We start from the raw sequence: 19156 nt of genomic DNA on the forward strand, positions 1-19156 counted from the left end.
TTTAATATATTTTTAAAAGATTCAATTCACTTTTATAATATTGGACACATTACGCGTGGCACGTGAATGATGTGTGCACGATATTACTATAAATTACGGCCAATGAGGACACGCAATTATCGGCTTTTGTTTTACTTGTCGTTTCTCCTATAGTTTTCCTATGGTCGCGAAATAACTAAATTCGAAATTTACTTTCTATTTAAACCAAAATGTTAAATATAGCAAGCGGTTTGTTTACTTTTGCGTTCTCCAAATGAAGCATTTAATTTATTTTTCATATAAAATTACATTTTTTTATTATAGTGCGTATAACTTGCAGATTAAATACAAAATCCCCAAGTTAAGGGAAGAATCTCTTCTTGAATTTTTCACAACTGTCCAAAACATTTGTCGAATAATCAGAAAAAGTGAAAATCTAAAAAGAGAAGTATTTTTAAAACTGCTTAAATGAAAAGCAGTCCACCTGAGGTATTACACCCTAATGTACCTATAGCACTAGATAATGTAGAAATTGATAGTAATAAAATTATTAGGGGTAATAAAATGATAAAGGATAGTGACATTATATAGTGTAATAAAATTTTAGAGAGAAATACATTATTCCGTCGTTGTTGCGTCGCAACACAGTTTAGAATTTAAGTTTTCATGATCGTTTTAAACGATGAAGTGTAGCTCTGTCGGCCGGAAGGTGGAAGAGAAAAGAGGGGAGGGGGCGAAGAGTAGGAGCGAGCATGCGCAGGACGTTGGGGACCGATGTTGACGCCGCACCGAATCGTCGTTTTTCAGTCAGAGTGTACGCTTTCGTCCGTCGTTCAGCACACAAAGAATCACATGGCCCGCGCGCCATAAGCTGACTTGGCAACTCTCGAAGTAGTACTCGTTGAGTAGTCGTCTCGTACACTGATCATCTACTCGGCATGAATAGAGTATAACCCCAACGATTCCTACCGAAGGAATCAGGATGAACAAAACACCGTCGCGATCAAACTAAAATTCAAAGAATACGAATCTAACCGCGTGCAGATGCGACGCCACCACTGGTTCGCCGCAACCATCTAAATCGTAGCCTGCAATCATAAATTCATCTTTGTAATTCCCCTTGTGTTCCATTACAATAAATCAGTGTTTTTTATGCCGCAATGACTTTTTCCCATACACACGTGTATTATTTGAAATGCCTCAACATCACACATTCGAGAACACTTGTGACTGTGGAGTCTATCCAACTGTTTTGCGAATAACATCTAGGCTAATCACCCTTAGATGGGTTGGCGGCATGACGGGTCGAATGTCACTATATAGTTCTATATAATTCACAAGCGTCGAGGCCAAACATAATTCGGGCGTTGATCTGATAAAAGGAACGGTTAACAGCGGTTGATCCCTACCTGGACCGAGATTTTTAGAATATACTGAATTCTTATCTGTATTTGATCTTGTGTAACTGCTATAACAAAGTTATAATCACCCCGGGGTCATGCGGTCCTGGGACTAGTGGTGGGAGAACACCACTTCCTGGTCCTAATAACTAAAACCTGACGAACGGGAAGTATTGTGCTCTCTGCACCCCGATAGGGGTAACGCTGTGCACCCCAAATCACCAGGAATCTCCAGACGACGCTCTAGAGCTTGACCGCCTCCTTCTTGAGATCACCAAATGCACTAACGGTACCTTGGCTTCACCGCCTGAGTGCCCTACCATCTTGATCGCCCGCTCTTGGATTTGCCGCCCGGTTCAGGCCTTACCAGATCTCCCACTTAGAAGTTCATCACTGTAAGTTTGGTTAATAAACCACAGTTATATTTAAATTGTTTGATTATTGACTTCACCTTGTTTCTCGATGAGCCTAATTCCTAATCCCATCCCTTAATTTTCGAGATACCTCACACTGCAATCTTTTGTATTCTAATGCTTGCGCAGGATTTGGGCTCTACAGACAATTGCAAGGGAAAGCAGCATAAAAGTTTTGAATTTTAATTCGTATCATCATTGCCAATTCTTGATAAAGCATCCGCTTCGACATTTTCTTTGGCTGGATTGTAGGAAGCAAATAATAAAATATTTTTGCATTCCACCCATTGCCAAATTTCATTCGCAAGAGCGCGCAGTTTGGGAAATCTATTACCTCCCATCTTATTTACGTAAGCGATTGCTGTCATATTATCGATACGGTGAAGGATCTGACCATTCTGAGCGTTATTCGATAGGTTTTGCAAAGCAATTTTGACTACCATTTAATCTTTATAATTGCTGTGCCACTGTTTCTGGCTGGATTCCCAAAATCCGTATGCATTACTTATGCCATCAGTGGCACCATAGCCCGAGTCCGAAGCAACTGTAAAAATCGTTTTTTTTTTGGATTTTCCGTCCTTAAACGAACTTTTAGCATTTTTATTGCTTTCCTGTCACCAAATTAGGCCAGGCAAAAAATCCGGGGGTATCTTTATTTAAACGTCGTAGTTAAAACCATTTTTGAAAAGAGAGATATATCCCTGAATCTTTCCATTTGCTTTAAATACAGCCAACCGTAGTCAATACCGGGACAGGCGGCCACCAATTTCCCTATGCACTGAGAAAGCTCCCTACGGGAGTGTATGGGACTAACTATAAAACTTTTGTCCAGTTTTCCCAATGACAATCGCATTTTGTCTGTAATCTGAACAGAAAGTTTTTCGGAATTAATCCCGGTGATAATCGTAGAATAGAGAAAAATTAATATTTTCAGATTTCAGCGCAAAAGTGAAGATTATTCTATTATTTTGCCTCCCTTCTGACAATGTAGTTCGGCGTATTCCTTGCCAACCCCAATGTCCACTTTACATACCTCTCCTGTATCCTATTTACCCTCCTCACTTACCATTAACCTCCACTCCAAAGAATAAGACACTCTTCACTAGCGAATCGAACAATTTTCACCGATTTTTTCACCAAATTAGCCCTTCTCATGCTCTATTTTATATGACCATCCACTCCCAAAAAACAGGAAGTCCAAGTACACAAACTTTTTCACCTCCTGTACCGCTTTTCCCTACCACTTCCACTCACATCCCTTATCAATCCTACTTCCTTTCCTGAACACCATTACCATCGACTTGTCCGCATTTAACTCTTAACCTATTTTTGTCCAAGTATCTTTTCAACCATTTCATCATCTCCTTTAAAGCCTCTTCACTCTTTGCTAGAAACCCTATGTCATCTGCACATGCGAGTGACCAAATACGGACTCCTCCTACCACTCCGGCCGCAAGGTTACTTTCCATATCCGCGATTTAATTTGCAAAAAGCTTTGGGCTAAGCGGACACCCTTGCCTCAACCCCCTATCCACTCAGAAACCCTCCAAGATTCCCTGCCATTCTCTTCTTTCAAATGGAAATAATATCAGAAATCACGTGATGAATAACAAAATTTGTTTTGACAGTCGCTGCATCAAATTTTTCAGTGAATTAATTTGTAAATCTATTTTTCTAATTTGCGGTTTTTTCTGAAAAACAATAGTTATAAACAATAATTACAGGTATTGTAAATTCTAAACAAGATAATTATACTTTTGACAGTAAAATTAACTTTATACAAAAAACTTATCACAAATAACTTGAAAATTGTGGCTTGTAGTTGGGCGTAGATTTATAACTAATTTATTTTGTATAATGCTGTGAATAAATAATTAATGGTCTTACAAGAATATTTCACGAGTGCAACAAGTTTTATTTTGCAAAAAAATATCAATTCTGTTCATTACAGATTTTTATTTACAACAATTGTTATACACAATAAAGCAAAAGAATTTAATAAGAGCAAACAATGTTATTAATAATAGGTATGTGCAACACTTTTTCAGCAACAGTTCGCGGAGAGAAATTTTCATTCGATTGGAAGCTTTCTTTTTGTTTTCAAGCGTTCTAATCTCAATTAAAATTTTTAATAGTTATCAAATATATTTCAAAACTATCCCAAAGAAATTTTTCGACTAGACCAAAATTCAAAAAGCGCACTTTCCAAATGTAAAACTTTACTTAGACTTTTGTCGCTATTTTCTACTAAAGTATTGTGAAAAATATAACTTATGTCGTGTGCCTAGATTCGTAAAAGAATAAGCATTGGATGCTATTTATAAAATTTAAATAGATATTGATTTTATTAAAAACATGCTTGTCAAAGTTACCCTACTTTTCAAGAATGAACCTAAGAAGTTTTTCTTGAGTGTGGTGCCAGAAGTAACTTACAGTTAGCCTAGAAATTGTGACTTTAGGTAATAGCCCTAGAACTTGCTGTGACGAGGTAACGAGTATAGATTTCAATGAGTACAAAAGCGTGGCCGTGCCAAAAGATGAAATAATGATTACAATCCGAAAAATTAGTCTTAAAATGTAGAGTAACTTTGGCCAAGCATATTTTTAATATAAACAAAATTTTTTTAAATTATATATAAATCCCTAGGTTATTCTTTAACGAATACAGATATACCACATAAGTCTTATTTTTCACAATACTTTCGGAGAAAATAGCCGCCATCAACAACCTTAGAAAAGCTTACGTACCCAGCCCTCTTAATAGGAGAAAAGCAGAAGCGCTAGTAGTAAAACGTCCAGAGCCGGTAATGTCATTCTTACATTAATATGAAGCACTTTTAGCAAACAGAACATTTTTTAACGATAAAAAGAATATTTGCTAATTCGTTCATAAAATTGGTTTATAACAAAGAAATCGAATAATGAATATATTATTTGTATTCTATGAGTCCCTAAACATTCATTTAAGACAATATAACGTTTATCTAATCACTTATTAAAGCATAAAAAATTGTTGTTCAAGAAACGAGGAAGGATTACGCGTAAATAAAAAAAAATTAATTTTAGACAACGATGGATTTATTAATGAGATGTTACTTGCTCGGGTGCTAAGCCGATTCTGCCCGATGCAGTGACGCCACTTGGTGCGCGCTGGCGCCATTACCCCCACTTTCACAGTAAGGCCTGCGGAGACGAAATAGCACACAGCGATGTAGATATACATGGTCGAGAACACAAAAATATACCTTATTCTAACACCCCCATTATTTGAGTGTTTACGATGTGCCTTTTTTTATTTTTATTTTTATTTTTTTGATCGATTATGACAGCCTTACTCTTTTAGTTACATTAATTTTATAGCATTACAATTTGGTTACATTAATCTTAGTACGCATTAAATCGAATTTTTCAAAACTTAAGGCTTTCGTGAACACGTCCGCACACTGCTCGTTCGTGTTTACATACATTGTGTCAATTGAACCGCCACACAATTTTTCACATATAAATTGATAACGAACGTCTACGTGTTTGGACCTGCGATGAAACTCCGGATTACGGCTTAGTTTAATCGCACTTTGATTGCCTACTAGTAGAGTCGTTGGTCCAACACATCCGTGTCCGATATCTTGCAACAATTTGCGAAGCGAGATAGCTTCTTTTGTCGCCTCGCTCGCCGCTATGAATTCCGCCTCGGTCTTACTGAGACTAACAGTACTCTGTCTCCTTGACGAACATAGCGACCAGCATAATCCGCGTCCGAATACCCAACGAGTCCGTTAGCTGCGCGATTACTACAAAATAGCAATATGAAGGAACGCGTCCCTTTTAAGTACCGCAGGATGCGTTTCGCTGCGAGCCAATACGACTCGTCGCAATTATCCAGATATCTGCTGACTACACCAACCGCATACGTAATGTCGGGGCGCCAAATCGCGGATAAATACAACAAAGATCCGACTAGTTCGCGCTAAGGGAGTTTTAACTCATTCTTGACAGTCGGATATGTTAGCTTTTCGCTCGGATCGGCTGGAGTTTTGACGGCATTCGAATCTAACATTTCAAACCTTTTCAGAATTTTGTCAATATATGCCTCTTGGCTTATAAAAATATAATTATCATGCTGTAAAATCTCCATGCCGACAAAGAAGTTCAAATTCAATACAGTAATATCGAACTCTTTTTTAAGAACGGTTACTAAATCGTTGCGAATGTTACGATTGCGCAGCCCATCGTCGACCTACAGTGCCAAATATACTTTACAGCGTTTGAACACTCCCGTATACACGCACTTGTCCGCGCTGCTTTGAACAAAATTCAAGCTTTTAATGAAGGTGTCGAACCTCTTGTTCCAACAACGTCCGGCTTGTTTTAAACTGTATATCGCTTTCTTTAATTTCAGAGCAGAAACCTTACTATCTACATTTAGCCCATCTGGAACTCGCATATACAGTGTTTCGTTCTACTCACTATTTAGGTACGCATCGAAGTTCAGGGAAAATAGCTTCTCTTCCGCAGCTGTCGACAACAATATTCGGACGGATTCAAAGCGAACCACGGGAGAAAAAGTTTCGCTATAGTCCACATCGTCTTCTTGCGAAAAGCCCTGTGCACATAATCGTGCTTTATAGCGACATTGGTCGGTTTCTTTCGTAGATTTGATTTTAAAAACCCATGTGTTGCCGACAAGCTTTCTTCCTTCCGGTTTCTTTACGATTTCCCACGTACCATTTTTCGCGTGAGCCTCGAGCTCCTCTTTGATTGCTCTTTTCCAGAGCGCAGCGCCCGCACAACTCAACGCATCTCTGTAATTTTCTGGCGTATCGTACAGCTTATCGTAGGCTACTTGGCATAGGAGCCGGTCCGGTGAATGCAGGCTCTTGCGAGGTCATAGGTTATAGTGACCTCGTACGACTTCAGCTCGATCGTCGCGATCTACCTCAGCATCCGCTTCTCGTGCATCGCGTCGTCTGCCGCGCTGCTCGACGTTTTCATCGACTTCGCGCTCGTCGCCGTTGTCTGCTGCGGGCTCATCGTTTTCTTGAGGGTGATCATTATCGTCTCGTGCACCGGCATTTTCGTCGTACACGTCTGCTATCGGAATCGAAACTGTTTCTAACTTAGCGTTTTTCCATGAATTTTCGTTAAACAGTACATTTCGCGAAATCGCTATTCGACCAGTTTTTTAATCGAACAAATGGTAATTTTGTGAGTCCTTTTTGTACCCGACAAGTATAGTATGAATTTTACAGACTTCGCGTCCCATTTCTTCCTTGATGCATCCGGAACTAACGCGTACGCATCGCTCCCGAAAACTCGCATATGCGACAAATCTCGCGTTCCGCTCGCCCATTTTGCTGCGGTGTGTAAGGAGCCGAAAACAAAAGCTTGATGCCTCTAGTGGACAAGAGTTCTTTCACAAACTTATCTGTGTACTCAGTACCGTTATCTGCGCGAACGATTTTCACCTCCTTCGTAAGTGTCGCTTTCATGCTTCAGGAAGCTCATATTTCGAAAACCCGACGATGCGTCCTTAAACAAGACAAAAAATCTAGCACCGCCGACTGATGTCGTTTGCATTGCCCGCATAGATCAGTGTGGACTATATCACCAGGAGTCACGTTTATGTCTTTATCGTTCTTTTTGAACGGCAGTCTAAATTGTTTTCTACGTGGGCGATCCTCACAGAAAAAATCGCTCTTCTTACTTAGTGATACGCCCGAAACTGCCTCGCATTTTACCATGTTTTCTAATGCGCCAGTGTTTGCGTGGCCGAGACGCTCGTGCCATATCTTAGTCGAAGCTACACATACGCGATTTTCATCAGCGACTTTCGATTTTATAAACATTTTAATCAGATTGTTCGCTTGATCGCCGGCGACAACTACAGTGTATTTCGACGCGGTACATACTCCTGCTGAAAATAGATTTTTCTTGAGGGTCGGGGCATACAAAACATTGTTTATTTCGCCGTCGAGTCACTGACCGTTTACTAAACGCGAAATCTCGATCTTCCCGTACCCTTCGACTTTCAGACGCATTTCGTCTGTAGTGGCAGGAGGCGCCACTATCGAGAAGCCAGAGTTGATCATCGTCCATTTCGCGGAACAAGTTCGAGTCGCAGTTCGAGTACAACATTTGTTTTTTTTGCCTTTCCGGGTATTTCGCTATTCGATGAAACAATGAACGCGCTAAAATTCACGGAATCTTGGCCGTCTTTAGGAGGATTTGAATTTTCGTTATTTGCTTTACCTTGTTTTTCTTGTTTCTTCGCGCGTAACAGTATCTCGCGATATGACCGCTTCTTTTTACAAAAGTTACAAATAACGCTTTTCTTATTTTGATCCGGGTTGCCGCCATTCAATGAGAAGTCCTTCTTACCTTGGTTCTTCAAAAAGCTGGTGGTCGCCAGTGCGCTGGTCACGTCGTCCACGTTGCATAGGCGGGATTCTTCGCGCAGAATTCTCTCGCGTAGTTTTTCCAGAGTTTTATCCTTTTCAGGGACGCTGTCCCACGCTGATATGAACGAGCTGTATTTTGACGGTAGTGTCCCGATGATCTTTGCCATTATCACGATGTCGAAAATGGTCTCCCCAACGTCCTTGAGTTGATTCGCGAGGTTTTCCACTTTCGCCATGTGCTGTACCGCTGAGTCGCCTGACGCCATCTTGTATTCGTGAAACCTCGTGTTAAGAGTGAGTTTCTTTGCGACACTCTTTTGTTCGTGGATACTCGCCAATTTTTCCGACATTGAATTGACAGATGTGTAGATGATTAGGTAGTCGAGCTGGGTATAGTCTATAGACGACGACAAAATGTAGATCGCCTTAGCGTCTTTCTGGATCCATTTTAGTAGAGCTGCAGCATTTGCCTGGGTGCCTTCTGGTTTAGCTTCAATGCCTTCTACAATTCCCATGAGGCCTTGAGACACAAAGATCGCTCTCATCTGGAATTTCCATAGTTGGAAATTTTGGCCATTAAATTTCGTCACGTTTCGCTAATCCAGGATGTTCGTGTCCGACATAATGACTGATTTGCCGAGTAACGTGAGTCCGTTGAACAACATCACTCGAGCGAAAAAAAATGTTGTGTGAATATGCGTGAAAGCGAACAGCTCCTTCACATTCTCACAAAATATCTCACTTTAAAACGCTTTACGCGAAAAAATATCCTTCTCTAGGCCACCGCGTGGCTGGGACCATAACCTGTTCAAGGAACGAGGAAGGGTTGCGCGTAAATAAAAAAAAATTAATTTTAGACAAAGATGGATTTATTGACGAGATGTTACTCGCTCGGGTGCTAAAACGATTCCGCCTGCGGCAGTCACGCCGCTCGGTGCGCGCTGACGCCATTACCTCCACTTTCACAGTAAGGCCTAAGCGATGTGGATATACATGGTCGAGAACACGAAAATATACCTTATTTTAACAATTGTTATTTACAAAATTTAAATTTTCCATGCTTTGAGTGAAAAAATTATTAATAAACAAATAGAGGAAACAAAAGTTCAGAGCGTTAAGCTTTTCGGAGTTTAATGAACTTTAATTTTTGAAAATTCAAAATCGGACCAAAATTGAAGGTTCTGGTCATTTTTTAATGAAAAAAGTGCATTTCCTCCCACTGTGCGACGAGCTCTATGTATTTTAGTAGAGAGTAAGAGGTTATAATTGCTATTGCCACATACTTTACTTTGATTGATAAGAGAATATACATTTTTTATTAATTGTATACACTTTATATGATATATAATTATTATATTGTATAATTTTTATTTGGCAATGTTCATATTGTTTAAATAAACGGCAAAAATATGAGGTTCACCGTACACCAGTTGATGGGATACGCTGGCTGAAATGAAACATCCATCAATTAATCAAATGTCAAATAATGACCCAATTAAAAACGGTTTGCAGTATCAACATGTGTTCTCTGATAATGTAAGCTTCGCCTTGAAAAATAAACACATCAAAAGCTTTTCACAACAAAAGCCTGTTTTGTTATCTGAAAATCAGTTTCATTAATTCGACAATCATCATTTAGTATATTAAATTGATTAAAATATTTAATCATTTAAAAAAGGCGCGTCATTTGCAGCCAATGACATTGCCGATGCGACGGATGTGTAGTGTGATTAAGGAGCAAAGTTGGAAGCACTCCCGAATCTCAAACCAACTAAGCAGGCGTCGATTGGGTTCAGGTCTCGTAAATCTTCGACTGGCCAATAAGGGCTAGGTCCCACAGTCAATACCCGCTCTTCATCACCCAAAACAGGTTCCTTTAACTTTCCTTTGAAACTATCCCAATTTCGCTAATTAGTTCAAAGTTAAGAAAAGGGCAGCTCTTTTGGGACATTTTCCGGATTGAAACAAGCTCCTAGGTCAGTACTCTGTCTGAGCCGGGATTTGGGTCAACTATTGATGCCTACGTAAAGATTTTAGCTTCTTTTAGGCATCCGTCGGCGCAAGTGGCACCATACCGTCTTTGCGAGTTCCCGCTTGTAAAGAATTTTATTGCGTGACCAGTTTTAGTACTTTCGAGTTTTTACCAAGAAATTCCCTTCAGGATTAACTCCGATAGTTTTCAAAGACTTTTTGTCTCACCGTCGATTTCTGCAGCAGCTTTGCTGACTAAATTCGATAAGTCGGATGGAGCTCGTAAATACCCACCTTTGGCGTCAAACCTCCTTCTCGACATTAGTTAAACGCAGTGAAAAACTGGTATAAATATAATCAGAAGATAACGCCCATCCGAGTGCTTACTGTGCCCGCAGAAACTGCCGAAGATTAAGAAACTTAAGTAACTCTGGTACTCAAAATGTGCCATTTTTAAATATTTTAATGATCATCACCAGGTGTTTTGTCAAGGAAAAAACAGCTCCTATTTTTTCATTTCTAAGTTTTATAGATCATAACTTTGAACGTCTTGCGGAAGTTTAAAAAATTGCTATACAAATAAAGCTAATGATAGAATTTGTAACTTTTTAAAGGTTATTCAATTCTACAATTCAAAAAAAAATATTTAATATCATCTCTTAAGAACAGATAAACTTAAAAGTGAAATACGTCCACTTAAACAAATTAATTTTATTCTTATTAATGTGTTCAGTAGCTATGTGTCTAAATAAAAAGGGGTTTCATGCTAGTCTGCCATTTTGACCTTTGCTCTATCTTTTGACACAATTCTCGTGTTTAAGAACGAAACGGAAGTTCTGCTCTTAAAATGTCGGGAAGTTATCATCCAGATAAATTCCCAAACTCAGTATGTTTCTATACGTAAGTCCATACCGACAACATAAGCCCTTTTCGTTTGGACGTACACATATAAAAATATTATTTTTTACCTAGTTGGTGTCCACTTGTCACTATGTGGATAGTAAACAACTGTGGCAATAGTAATTGCTATCAAAACTGATAACGCCCAACCATTTGTCAAAAAGTAATAGTCAGTTGTATCTACTAAAGGTACTAATGGAACCATTAATGCAATTGCTAATATGAGTCCGACTATTAAGTCCAGTACAGTATGCATCCCGAGGTATAATCGACTCGTGCATATTAATGCACACCTGCAAAATATAATGTCAATTTAGTTAAACTACATGTACCATCAGTCAGAGTAATTATAATATGTTGCTGTGTTTTTGAAATGCCAGGAATTATGTCAACATTTCTTTGAAACACTGAATTGTTTTGTAGAATATATTTGCAATTTTAGCGCAAGTACAATTAAGAACATGCCTGGAAATCGAAACAGTTCTAAATATTTTCTGTTTCCTAATTCTACGTGTGTAATGATGGGTTAAGTTTTGCTTGCAGCATAAAATTTTAAGCCATTTTCGCGTGTTGAAACCTTATGAAAATTTGGTGTTATGTGTTCTGGAGTATCTTTGAAAAAAAAATATATCTAATTAAAATTGTTTCATATGGACAACCGCATGATCTCGTCGGGAGCGATTGGCATACTAGAAAATTGCATCCACTCCCGGCGAAATCGCGGTCACGTTTGAGCTGTTAACGTCTGACGACCGTGAGATAGGTGTTTACAGTCTGCGATGGACTCAATACGACAATCCGTCAAAAGTCTCATGCACCCTGAGAACACGGCCGACCAAAGGACGTCCGCCTTCTGAATATTCGCCGCAAGTGCCTTAGTATTCCGTTGACAGACACGGATGCTTTTCAGTATTTTAAGCAGTGAAAGCCTAGTACCTTCAAGAACACCGATGATAACGGAGCTAATGTCGTAAGAGTGACAGTGATGGTAATAAAGCGCTCTTTGTGCCGCATTGTGCTTTAAAGGTACGTCGTTCCCGCCCGAGTTGGACAACGATATAGAATGTGTCCTGGGTGCTCGGTGTGTGCATGACAGGCTCTGCTGCTATCATAGGGAATATCTTGGCTCCAATCCATTCGCGCGTTGTGAGAAAAGCAAACGTTGGCTCTTACGACATCGATTAATCCTTCATATTTATGCAGATCGACGAGCTGCTCGTGAAAGTGTTTCTCCTGTGGTTTCTTCATCCGGGCCTTCAGGAGCACTCGAGATGGATAATGTTAGATAATGTCAGTGTTCTCCGGTTCGCAGACGTTATGTTGCACGATTGCATGCTTTGTGGCACATGAAACACCACAAATACTTGTTACAACTCCCATATACCTAAATTTCTAGAACATTCTTAAGTCACCCGGACTGAAATAAGGCAGAAAGGGTTTTATTTTCTCTGTGTATTTTTTATTTTACGAAGCAGTTTCTAACTCAGAAAACCGTCACCGGAGTGTACGTCAAGAAGTTCCCGAAGACAGGGACAATGCAGCACTAAGAATGATTTATTACAATTTCTGTCATTCTTATGGCATTGGCACAGATACCGCTCTGAAGGAAATAGTCAATTGTCGAGTATATGAAGAGCCGCATGTTCTCGATAATTATCTTTACGTTCGTTATCAATTTATCGGTACTATCGAACAAACATAACAGTCAAGGACAAAGAAAATCAAGGGAGGAATTCGTCATAATTCGTGATCAAGGCTCATATACGGAACAGTGGTCGTGTTGACGAATTTAGATAGATGTAAGTTTGGCTTCATACCAGGCTGACAATATAATTAATTCCTGCTGATGCATATACACGGATTCACTCTTATAAACAATTTTCGCCAATTTCGGACGAATATCAGACTTGAAGATACTGTTTCAATTCGCGTGTTGGAATGTTGCTTGGTTTACCTGCAAATTACGCATTGGTTTTGGAGTTTTGGCCGAAGGTCAACTAAATTTAAGTTCCTATTCATGTCTTTAAATTTTATTAAATCGACATTTCCATGGACAGCTCAGAGTGAGAAATGTTTATTTTTGTTTATTATTAGGGGTTTTCATTTTTTGTTCACCGAGGTTTGAAATCTGCGAAGAAGTGGAAACAAGAGTGGACAAAACAGAGACAGAAGTTAGTTTCCAAGGATCAACTACACAATCGTCAAGGAAGCAAGGTGGGTCAGAGTCTCACAGGTACAGACGCAACCTAGAATTTCTCGCCATAAGTGAAATGTTCCCAACTGAAAATCCCTATATAGGTTCCTGTATAGGAACCTATGTGTTTCACCTATAGATGCCACCTATAGGAAATAACATAGGATCCTATAAAGGATCCTATATAGGAACCTATATAGGAATCTTCAGTAGGGTTGATTCCCGCCTTCCCAGAATTCCTGTGCGTGAAACAACTGAAATTTGATCAGCATGGATTTGTCGCATTTGTACTACCACTGTCAGGTTAAGGAAGGACCGAAAGGTTAAAACATCTAGCCCGTGAGTATAAGTCATGAAATTTTTCTTCCCTGAAGAACCCTTACATTACTAAACGTAACCACCTATCTCAGGGTTGCAGCTGTTGGAGAGTTGCACCTATCTCAGGCTGCAGCTTAAACTATAACGCGATTTCACCAGGAGTGGGTATATAAGTCTGGAATAAAACCTGAAATTCGTGAAATTCGGCTGTAATATGTAAGACAAAATTGGCAATTTATTATACAGTGTCCCAGAACTAAATGACCTGACTTTTATGGCTGTATAACAAAAAATAAACCGAAACTTTCTTTGGAAAAATGTATTTAAGTTTTCGTTTTCCCAAGGACACTTAGTTCTGGTACACCCTATATATTAGGGTGGCCCAAAAAATTATATTTGAGAAATTTCAACGGGCACGTTGACCAAATCGTTCTCTTAGGCAAACAAATTTACCCATGTTTTTTATTACAAAAAAAATTTTAGCCTCCTCTGAGGCTTCAAAGTTTCCTGATTTAAAGTAGAGAAGTCCTAACACCAGCTACAGGTTCGACCCAGAGTGTAGTTATAGAAATTTTACATGGTAAACTTCATAAAACATAAAAATGGCTAGAGCAACGGTTAAATATATATATTTTTTTTGCAAATAAAAAAACATGGGTGTCCGGACTTAAATATCTGTATACAAATTTTTTAAATGAATCTAAAATTACTTTTCCAAAATTTAGTTAAGGCTTAAATTTTGAGTTATGAAATATTTAAGCTGGACCAATCAGGAGCGTGGTATAAACAGACGTGCGTACATGAGCGGCAGTCCAACGCAGTGTAATTGAGGGAACGCCCAGGTGGGGTTAGCGAAGGGAGAACAGCGGTCACTACACTAAGTTGGACTCCCGCTCATACACACGCGACTGTTTATACCGCGCCCCTGGTTGCTCCAACTTAAATCTTGTGTATCTCAAAAACTAAAGCTTCAAATGATTTTTGGAGAAGGAATATAAGCCATATAAGTCCGGAAACTTAAGTCTGGGACACCCTGCGCACATGTGGGAAAATACGAATGAAGAAAGAGGTTTGTGTCAAAATTTGCAGCATATGTTCAAAATTATACAAAATTTTACACAAATATTTAACCGTACAATTCATAATAATTATTTCTTTCATTTCTTCTGAAATTACAGTGGCAACTTCTGAATTCGGAGCCTTAAGTCCGTAAATATCACAGAGTCAACAAAATTCAGGCATAAATTATGTCTTTTAGAAAATCAAACAAGAAAACCACTTATTTCATCTTATAATTACCCCTTTTGATATTACTCTATACCCGGTAATAAGGCGTGTATTGAAAAGCATTCGAAAATTTCCTGTTCAATGGTGACGTGACAATTATTGAAAACTTTTCGATACCGTTTTTGTCCTCGCTTTTCGAATCCCCATAGCAGTAGAAGTTAATATTTATTCAAAACAGAGAGCCAGAAATAGCACCCCTAGGTATTGAAATTTTTAATACCTTTGAATGCAAGCCTTCTTACCGGTCACTCTTTTCTAAAAACATAATTTTTTTAATGCATGGTTTTATAAAAAAATGTTATGATTTTATATACGCAACCTTACCACATAGTAGCAATTAAAATGCCGACTGGAAGTGAATATATATATCGATTCATCGTAAAAAGTACGACGCTAAATGGTATCGAAACACCGACCATTGCATGAGTCGATGGCATTCCATATTCCTGAGACCATTTACTTTGCAACCTAGCAGCCGGTGGACATGCTGGCCTTGGCCAGCAAAGAATGTCTTTCAATGCTTGTCCTAATAAAAAAAATGTGTTATTTATTTTAAAATAAGTTTATGGGGTAATTTAAATATTATATAAGCACTGCTTGGATATTTTGGAACCACCCAGCCTCCATAAAATAAGTTATGTAATACTCAAACGGCCTCTTTACAAAAACTAATCTGCTTGTGTGTGTGTGTGTGTGTATACCCAGGGTGTCCCACCACTTATGCAACCCCTTGTACAATGGGATAGTGCACACACAAATATACAAAAAAGTCCTTCAGGAAAAAGTTGTGCAAATTTCAGTTTCAGCACAAAAAAACTTTACAGTTGAGACTAATCAACCAATGAGGAGCGAGCTTTAGCGACCATTTATACGTTCACGCTATCTTAACGCTTGGGACTCACACAAGATGTCGTTAAAGCTCGACACTCGCTCCTCTTTGGTTGATTAGGCTGAACTTTGAAGTGTTTTTGTGCCTGCATATGTATACACCATCTCACTATCGTGAGACGTGGCCATAAGTGTGATTTACTACGGTTCTACTGGGAGCCAGTGTCATTTTTAGATGATCGTTGCTCCCAGAGGATCATGCGGTGGATGCTTACCTCTGTTTAAAATTATATATATACGTCCTAATGTCGTCGCATATTTTTGACCATAGAACCATAAAGTTCAATTTTAAATTTTGAAACTCACTTGATTCTCGCTTACTTTATATGTGAAGCAATAAGAAACAAATTAAAGATCAAGTCAACATTTATATAAAACTTTTATTAATAGAATTAAACAACAACAAAAAAACATTAAAATTTTTTTCTTAAAATGCTTTTTATTTTTTAACATAGTTTACTTTGACGAGAATCTCATTCCACCAAACCAGGTCTTTAAGTCTGGAGAATAGGGTGGATGTGGAATCAATTCGAAGGCCAATTCATGTATTTTTTCATTGCAGCTGCGGTGGTGTGAGCTGGTGCATTTTCGCGATGAAACAACGGTCGCGGCACCCACCTGCAATCACCTTCTTAAACTCCACTTTTGAATGCAAGATTTCATAGATTCATTCAGTAGAAATGCATAGAGCCTTCGAAATCTCGAAATCTCACGTGGTCTAATCTTTCATCACTACGCAGAAATTTTATTTGTGCAATTTTTCCGAAAAAAACTGATACGCTCACTTCAAACGTATTCCAAACGCAAAATGAGCGTCGATTTTCGATGAAACTATGTAAATGTTGGTCTAAAGAGTGCTATTTATCGGCCATATACTAAACAGTTTATTTTGGCGCCATCTAACGGAAAATTTACCTTTACTCAAACGGCCCTCCTAGTTATCAGTGTCAGTGAAATATTTGCATTATATAGTGGTGTCTTTAAATGTAAGTGCTTCTTTCCATTCTGTAAACCTTCATGTATAAATTTCATGAAATACGAAGTGTTCCAAAAAGAGTAATTACGATAAAAATATGTTATGCGTAAAATAGTATTTAAGTCTTCTTAGAAAGAAGCAATTCTAAGAGATTGCAATTGCGGTACTTTATTCAAGTTTTACAGAGAGATCTTATAATTCGTCGTACCGTATGAACAGACTGCCGCAATGGACCTTTAGTGTAGTTTATACAGGCTGATGAAAGCGAAAGCGCTGTTGAAAGTGAAGAATCATGACGTAGATTTTTACGTATTCTGGTAGGCGTAACAGTCCTCTCATTAAATTGCTTTTAGTTCCTAAAAATGAGATTCCACCCCTTTTAGGTCGAACTTCAATATCGGGTTGCAAAAGTGTGTTTGAACTGTGATACTATAGTTTTTCCACATGAATTTGTGTTTTAACGGATGTTTTAACGCAGAATACACATAGTGTTCTAGGAACGCAATTCTTTATACTATCAATTAATCCGCATTTGTACATTAGACACAGCGTTCCTATAGCTAGGGCTTCATACTCTAATGTAACCAATCTAAATATCTTTGCTTCGAAGTCTTTATACGTCTATGTGTGGCAGTAATGACTGATATATTCTCTTAAAGGAATCTGTTATATCATCAGAGATGGTAACCTTACCGACAGTAGACCTACCCTTCAAACCATGAAGGCAGAAAATCTACACAATATCGATCAAATTAAGAATCTTCAATAACAGAACATGCTTAATGTCTTTAATCAGACTAGATGGAAAATAATATTTTAAAATTAAAATTATTTTCTGAAAAAAAGATCCTACTCTATCTTCACTCCATTGGGAATCGAACCACAAAACTTCTGATTTCCGGTCAGGTGCTTTTCCAATTAAGCTATTAGTGGGATCAGAATAAGACCTCTTAATTCAAGAAAATAACTCTAATTTTTAGCTAGGTGTTAATGGTACAAGTGATTATTTTAAAGGAATCTGTTATATCATCAGAGATGGTAACCTTACCGACAGTAGATCTACCCTTCAAACTAAGAAGGCAGAAAATCTAGACAATATCGATCAAGTTAAGAATCTTCAATAACAGAACATGCTTAATGTCTTAATCAGACTAGATAGAAAATAATATTTTCAAATTAAAATTATTTCCTGAAAAAAAGATCCTACTCCATCTTCACTCCATTGGGAATCGAACTACAAAACTTCTGATAGCTCCCTCTAATAGCTTAATTGGAAAAGCACCAGACCGGAAATCAGAAGTTTTGTGGTTCGATTCCGAATGGAGTGAAGATGGAGTAGGGTCTTTTTTTCAGGAAATAATTTTAATTTGATATATTCTCCTTATCGTCTAGACTAATTCGTGCCTGTCTTAGGTCATAAATATATATTTGTTTAGGTAGTTGAATTATCTTGTTACATAGGACAAGGTTATCACTTTCGTCAAAATTTGCATTGTATGTTACATTGAACCATTCAAAAAGTGCTGTTCTGTATCAGTGTTTAAATCTAATATATCGTAATTATCATATCTCTCACAGTTTTTTCTACGATTAAAATAAGTTAAACTATTTCTTTAATTTTAAGCTATCTTTATTTGAGAAGTCTAAGGTTAATTTGCTTGTAGCTATTACAATGTAACCATTGAGTGTTGGCATAAAGGTTTCATAATAATTCGAATAATTACAGTGTTAATTTTGATACTTTAAATAATACTAGATTATCAGGTGAATCAACAGATTTTTACCATTTGAACTATCTTTCCGAAGAGAACCAAACAGTCTCTCCAACCAAACATTCTTAACGTTTACACATTTCGAATTCTGTATTCTACAATTCTGAAGAGTTAACGTGTCGGTCGGAATATAGGAGTCTCGATACTTTATCACATAGTCATAATTAGGTGCTATAGACATATATTCGATGTAGATCTTGTAAAATGATTTGATGAAACAAATAAATCCTCAAATCAACGGTCGAAGAAAGGATTGATTTGTTTCATCAAATCATTTTACAATTAACAAGTCAACAACGTTTTGGACAACATGGGTTATTTATCTTACATCCTTGAGAGGTATGGCGCCGCCACAAGACAACAAATTGGAGATTGGTTACACACCAATAGAAAATTAGTTATTCTTAAGGAACAGCGTACTTTCTTAATTAGGTGTAGAAATAATGCCTTATTTCCAACACATATTCAACAAAATTTAAGTAAATATAATGTAACTAATTTAAATTATAATTTAATCTCAAAATTTCAAAAAACTAAATTCAATTTGCATACAAAATTTCTACGTTTAGAAATTGAAAACATTGTGAAAAATATTCAAAAATTAGGTCAGTTTTCAAATTACTTACAGTATCGTTTCTCAAGAGTTATATCTGATGGCTC

General features: G+C 37.9%; 1 protein-coding gene across 5 annotated transcripts in view; it reads right to left on the reverse strand.

Moving 5' to 3' along the window:
* The window catches only part of LOC117178286 (sphingosine-1-phosphate phosphatase 1-like), a 102612-nt gene that overhangs the window by 20098 nt on the left and 63358 nt on the right, over positions 1 to 19156 (reverse strand). For all 5 annotated transcript variants that reach the window (XM_033369650.1, XM_033369651.1, XM_033369648.1 and 2 more), the window contains exons 3-4: positions 15185 to 15386; positions 11130 to 11354 (exon numbers count right to left, since the gene is read on the reverse strand). In XM_033369650.1, the coding sequence (XP_033225541.1) occupies positions 11130 to 11354; positions 15185 to 15386 (427 nt within the window). The remainder of the gene's footprint in view (positions 1 to 11129; positions 11355 to 15184; positions 15387 to 19156) is intronic.

The sequence above is a fragment of the Belonocnema kinseyi genome, chromosome 8, assembly GCF_010883055.1.
Source record: "Belonocnema kinseyi isolate 2016_QV_RU_SX_M_011 chromosome 8, B_treatae_v1, whole genome shotgun sequence".
NCBI lineage: Eukaryota > Metazoa > Arthropoda > Insecta > Hymenoptera > Cynipidae > Belonocnema > Belonocnema kinseyi.